The 6,529-nt window shown below is 34.6% G+C and overlaps 1 protein-coding gene across 1 annotated transcript; it reads left to right on the forward strand.

Annotated features, from left to right (window-relative positions):
• Positions 1–1,458: 1,458 nt before the first annotated feature.
• LOC140450027 (uncharacterized) lies at positions 1,459–2,094 on the forward strand. The gene has a single exon (XM_072543449.1). The coding sequence runs from the start codon at positions 1,459–1,461 to the stop codon at positions 2,092–2,094; it is 636 nt and encodes a 211-aa protein (XP_072399550.1).
• The last annotated feature ends 4,435 nt before the right edge of the window (positions 2,095–6,529 follow it).

Consider the following 6,529-nt stretch of genomic DNA (forward strand, 5'->3'; position numbering starts at 1 on the left):
GTTTTATCAGACTTAAGTTTTAGTTCGTTTGAGGCAAACCATGTGCTAGATCTAGTAGAAACTTCTTCATAAGACATTTTTAAATCATCATTATTTTTTCCTGATATAAAGTATGTCGTATTATCTGCGAATTACTTATGGGTCATATGCTTATGGGTCTGTAATTGTAAGATTTTGAGGAATCGCCTTTTTTTGTAGATAGGTAGTAGGTACTTTTGAGTATTTTAGGACTTCTGGAAATACTCCAGTTGATAGAATTAAATTAATAAGATTAGTGAAAGGTGTTAAAACTATTTGGTGAGTTTCTTTTAAAATGTAACAATAAAACACTGAAAACTTTGTTTTCAAAAATTTCCACAAAATTTATTATAAACTCTTATCACTACAGCTGTTTCGCTACAGGTTTTGAAAACAAAGTTTTCAGTGTTTTATTGTTACATAAAATGAATTTCCATCAATTAACGGTCGAATCCATCAATTTCTTTTAAAATTTTGCTATTAATTTCGTGAACGTCCCTACAATTAGAATTACTAAGAGACTTTATTATTTGAGAGACCTCTTCTTCCACATCGGGATGAAAAAAAAACTTGCTCGGAGAAGGATAATTTCTATAATTGAAGAGGACATTGACATCAATAGTGAAAAGAGATGTAATTATATTCTCTGCAATTGTAGTAAAAAATTGATTTATTTCGTCTGGAGGTAGATCAGCTATCAGATAGATCAGGTAGATCAGATAGATTGCTTTTGTGCAATTTGTATTTGACGATTATATTCAAATTTTTGTTGTTTATATACTTTGAATAAATCGGGATCTTTAGTGGCATCTGTAATGTGTTTAACCCTCGGTTAGTGTTCTGGGGTATACCATACCCCAGGTACTCCTTTTATTTCTATAAAATCGAAAGTAGATGAAATAGCGTCTTCTAGCGCCTAGTAGCTGTAGTTTATACATGTTTTCTCACGATGACCTTGTTACCAGATGTACATACAATTTCAGTTTGAATTGGGAGTTGCTCAAAGACGGTTGGGGTGTGTGATACCCCGGTACACTACTGTTGTAACTTTTAGTTGTTTTGTGTTCTAGAGGTAAATTTACATATTTTTGATACTTTTTCGAGATGTGGGTACTATGATTTTTATTTTTCTTTCAGCGATACTGAATTATGGAATAATTATGTCTTACGAACAAGAACAAGAAAGGTTAAAACGTTTATTGGCGGAGTTTGGCAGTATTTCTGAAGATGATAAATCGTTCATTGATAGTGAATCTGAGGAAGAACAAACCGCATTAGAAAGTCAAGAGACAATCATATTGGAAGAGAGGGCTCAAGGAGAGACAGCACACAAAAGCGAGGATTCTGAAGAAGTGGAGGCTGAAGAAGAAAGTGATTGGGCCAGTTTCTGGTACTAAACGTAATATTACTTTCGATAACTGGTTTACCAGTTATCCGCTCATGATCAATCTACTTCAGACTCATCATCTTACATCGGTTGGGACAGTTAGGAAGAACAAAAGGCAAATTCCAACAGCACTTCTGAACACACAAGGAAGAGCAATTCACAGTTCAAAATTTGCCTTCAAAGAAGATATAACGGCTGTGTCATATGTGCCAAAAAAGTCAAAAAATGTAATCCTCTTTTCTACATTGCATCACGATGATACTATAATTGAAGAAACTGGTGAAAGGAAAATACCTGAAATTATCGACTTTTACAATTCAACAAAAGGCGGTGTAGACACATTGGATGAGCTATCTGCTAATTACAGCGTACCAAGAAATAGTCGTCGTTGGACTTTGACACTATTTTTTTCGTTTTTGAATACAGCTGGAGTGAATGTCCAAGTTATATATAAAACAAAGGTAAAAACCGATAAATTAAAAAGACGAATTTTTTTGAAAGAACTGGGTGTGCAACTGATTTCTGAAATTCGAAACCAACAAAGACAAAACCCTTCCTTGCGTCGACCACTACGTGATAATCAGCAACCAGAGGTACATCAGTTGGGACCTAAGCGACGTAGGACAAGCAGTAGATGTTCTGTTTGTCCAAGAAATAAAGATAAAAAGACTTTTTACATATGCATGTGATGTGATACTCCAATTTGTTTGGAACACGCAATAATGACGTGTTCAAATTGCGACAAGTTTGAGGAGTCGTAACTTTTTTATTTTTTAATGTATTTTGGCGAACATTTTTTTCTTTAGTTTTTAGAATCTTAGGCTATAAGTTTATTTAGACTTGTGTGATCAATAAAATTTTTTATAATATTTAAGTGTATTATTGTTCATTCGTGTTTTTTGACTAGCATAATCTCAATATGTTGGATAAATGATGTTTACCATTTAAATATAAGACTTTTACAGTACCATATTTAATTTATTTGAATCATAAATAAGTAAAAAACCAAAATTAACCATTTTAAATGATTAAATTTAAAAATTTTAACTTCCTGCGTTAGTTTAGTATGGAGTATGACATACCCGAACACCTCTCGTGCTAATTTATCTAGGCACACTAACGCAGGGTTAATAAGAGAAAGATTAGATCTGTAAGACTTTAATTCATTATTAAACCATTTCACGGCTGTTTTTTCAACAGTTTATCGCACTCTTTTTAGTGGAAAGTGCTTTAATATTAAGTTGGTATAAATTTCGGTAAAAAAGACTCTCAAAAAATCAGGATCATTATTATTATCATAGAAAAAGTCCATCTTTGTACTAGCTAGCGCACATTTAAGTTTCTGTAAACCAGAAGAAGTTATAAACCGTCGAAATGTTTGATTAGTGTCAACAACTTTATGCTCAAAGTCAATAAATAAAAATTGATCTCGATGATCAGAAAAACAAAATTCAAATACGCCCACTCTCTAGATATTTTCAGAAAAATTTATCATGATGTTGTCGATACAACTACGGGACTGGGATGTGATTCTAGTATAATCGTTTATAGTTACTTTTAGACCAAAATATGTTAATAGAATGAAAACGACAGTCAAGATTTGATTTCACGTACAAAGCGTCTATGTATCTGTTTATACGTATTTCGCTTAATAAGGCTCATCAGAACATCTATTCATAGGCGTTCTCATCATCATCATATAACGGGGGTCCTACGGCGATTGCCGCTTCCCGCATTTCAGCCTCCATCTTTTCCTATCTCTCCAATCTCCCTCTTCTAGGCCTCTAGATTGCATTGTTTTTGTAATTTCTCTTCTCCAGGAATTTGGTGGTCTTCCCCTTTTCCTTCTTTCTGGCGGAACATACATTAAGGCTTTCTTTGGCCACCGCTCCTCCTCCATTCTCATCACGTGACCATACCATTGTAATTGCCTTCCTTGTATTCTATCTGAAAGAGTATCTCTAATTCCTGTACGGTTTCGTATTTCCTCATTCCTGATTCTTTCCATTCTCGATACTCGACATGACCTTCTAAGATAATCCATTTCCACAACGTCTACTTTATCTCGTTCATTCTTTGTCATCGTCCAACATTCGGCACCATATGTGGTAATTGGTTCTACAATTGCTCTGTATACGCGAAGTTGGGTATGCAATTTTATTTTATTAGACCACAGTAATGAATTCAGTATTCGGATACATTTTTTCCCTTGGGTTATTCGGTTTTGTACATCTATCTTAACTCTGCCATCTGCTGATATGATGCTTCCTAGATATTTATACTGGTTGCAGCCTTTTATGACTGCGTTTTCAAGCCTCAGATCTGTGGTATTTCCTCCAATTTTTAAATATTCTGTTTTGCTTATGTTTACAGTAAGCCCCCATTTGGCATATTCCTCAAATAATTTTCGATTCATATAATTTATATCTTCCTCATCGGTTGCAACCACCACCTGATCATCTGCAAACAACAATGTATACATCTTGTCCCACTTCGATGCCCATAAATCTACATTTATTTCTCCAATTCCTCAATGCTTCTTGGACGTATATTTTAAAGAGTGTCGGTGACAAACAGCATCCTTGCTTAAGGACTTTAGTGACTTTAAATTCATTTGAGGTTCTGGTTCCAATTTTTACACAACTAACTGCATTTTCGTACAATTTATATATCGCTCGGATATACGTCGAATCCAATCCGGACCTTTCGAGGACCTCAAACATTTTCTTTAACTGGACACTATCATATGCTTTCTCAAGGTCTATAAATACCGAATGGGTCTCTCTACTTCTTTCGACACGCTTTTCAATTATTTGTCGTAGGATAAATATATTATCAAGGCAGGATCTCCCGGTACGAAAGCCGCTTTGTTCTTCAATATCTTGTATCATAGGCGTTCTCAACGTGAAAAATAAATCTTTCCTGTCTTTAAGAAGCAACACTAAAATGGCTTCGAAACGGACGCAATAGCGACATCTGATAATAAATCCGTAAAATAGTTTCGAAACACAATTCAAATTTCTGCCTTAATCAGAGCCTTCTAAAAATTGTAAGGCAAAGCAGACGTTGATAAAGATGTTAATAGAGACATGGGGAATCTAAAATTTGCATTCCACGACATGTCTCCTGAACCCATGTCTCTTTATCAACGTCTTTATTATCTTTTAACATCTTTATCAACGTCTGCTTTGCCTTGCAATTTTTAAAAGGCTCAGATTAAGGCAGAAATCTGAATTGTGTTTCGAAACTATTTTACGGATTTATTATCAGATGTCGCTATTGCGTCCGTTTCGAAGCCATTTTAGTGTTGCTTCTTAAAGACAGGAAAGATTTATTTTTCACGTTGAGAACGCCTATGAATAGCTGTTCTGATGAGCCTTATTAAGGCGAAATACGTATAAACAGATACATAGACGCTTTGTACGTGAAATCAAATCTTGACTGTCTTTTTCATTTTATTCGGATCTACTCTGTATGAGTACAAGAAACTATTTTACGGATTTATGTTAATAGATTTTGAATATCAAAATAAAGGGGCAGATTCAATTTTAAAGTTTATATTTAAATCACAAAGTATGATCAGTTTGTCTGCTTTACTGAGCAAGGACGTTATGACATTCTCAAAATTCACCAAAAACAAGTCAAAGTTGCCCTTACCCAATCTGTATATAGAATATATAAAATATTGGTTTTTATTGAAGGTACATAAATTGCAAAAAACTCTGAACTTTGCTCTACAATATATTCATTTAGATTAAGAAAAGCGAGTAGGAGTATAATATAGAGCGATTTTATGTTAATGTTTAATCCGGTAAAAAATATATTGTACATCAACGCAATCTCTGTAAACAAGATACGAATACTTGATAAATATTATTTTCATTACCCGCTGCCGCTATTATCAATTTCCATCCACTTTATCGACAGTGTGCGGTCAGCCTTAGCGATAACAACCGAGAGCCCAGTCTAAAAGACAAGAAGACGAGCACATGCATTGCTCAGTCATTTCATCCTCAAAGCATCTCCTACACACCCTGAACTTTCTTACCGCAGCGGACCAGGCGAACATTGGCCATGCCGCCCGTTTCGCAGTCGCTCGACTTGTACGATCCATCATACGTAGTAACCCCACCACATTCCAGTAGTAGCGTAGTATAGTAAAGCAAACGCGTACGTACACTACGCCAACTCCAACAGCCAACAGTTCTTTATGGTTTGAGAGAAAAGGCATCGTTGTATCGCGCCGACTACTGTGTTTATATTTAAATTAGTGAGTCTGACAGGTCACAACGCGGAGGTGTTAAGACGTCGAGAAAAGTGACAAAAACTCAAAAACAATTGCGCAAAAGTGCCCATTTTGGACGCTGCTGAGTAAACACAGTCACTATGTAAGTACTTAGAATAGATATCGTTGATGAATGACGATTGGTCCAAAATCAACAAGATGTAAAGAATTGGGAACTAAATAAACAACTGTATCTAAAACTTGTTGTTTTAACAATTTTTGTACGGTAATAATAAACGTTTAAATCATACATTAGCGGTTGAAATCTTTCAAGAGCCATCCGCCTCAAAGCCAGGACATAGAAATAAATCCATTATCTTTAATGTTTACAAAACTGAAGGAATCAGACTTTTGTGTTAAATACATATATATTATTTTGAATTGGTAAAATACAAAGGAGTTGTCAAATAAAATTTAACAAATATAAATAAGGCTGTTCAAAACTAAAGCCTATTCTAAAAAAAAACAGATTAAAAACTTTGATTAAAAAATAAACAAATACGAAGTATATCGTTTTCTTCGCCTTTAACCCTACGCGCTGCTGTCGGCTTCCGTAATTTCATTACTTCAAAGTTTCTATCTTGCATACTAGTATAAATTACCTTCACAGACATATCCTACCTAAGCGTCTCTCATCAGGTTTTCTTTGCTTTTCTTCCATTTTGATCTAACTATACTGTGTGTCCGTTACCTCATTACTGAGTAATACCGATGCTAGAGTTTTCCAAATCATTTCCATATTTCATGTATCCACATTCCGAAAATTCCATATTTAAATGAAGATTGTAGATCATCTGTTTTTGTTATAGTAGGTAGCTCATATAAATCTTTTCGCCACA

The sequence above is a fragment of the Diabrotica undecimpunctata genome, chromosome 9, assembly GCF_040954645.1.
Source record: "Diabrotica undecimpunctata isolate CICGRU chromosome 9, icDiaUnde3, whole genome shotgun sequence".
Lineage (NCBI taxonomy): Eukaryota > Metazoa > Arthropoda > Insecta > Coleoptera > Chrysomelidae > Diabrotica > Diabrotica undecimpunctata.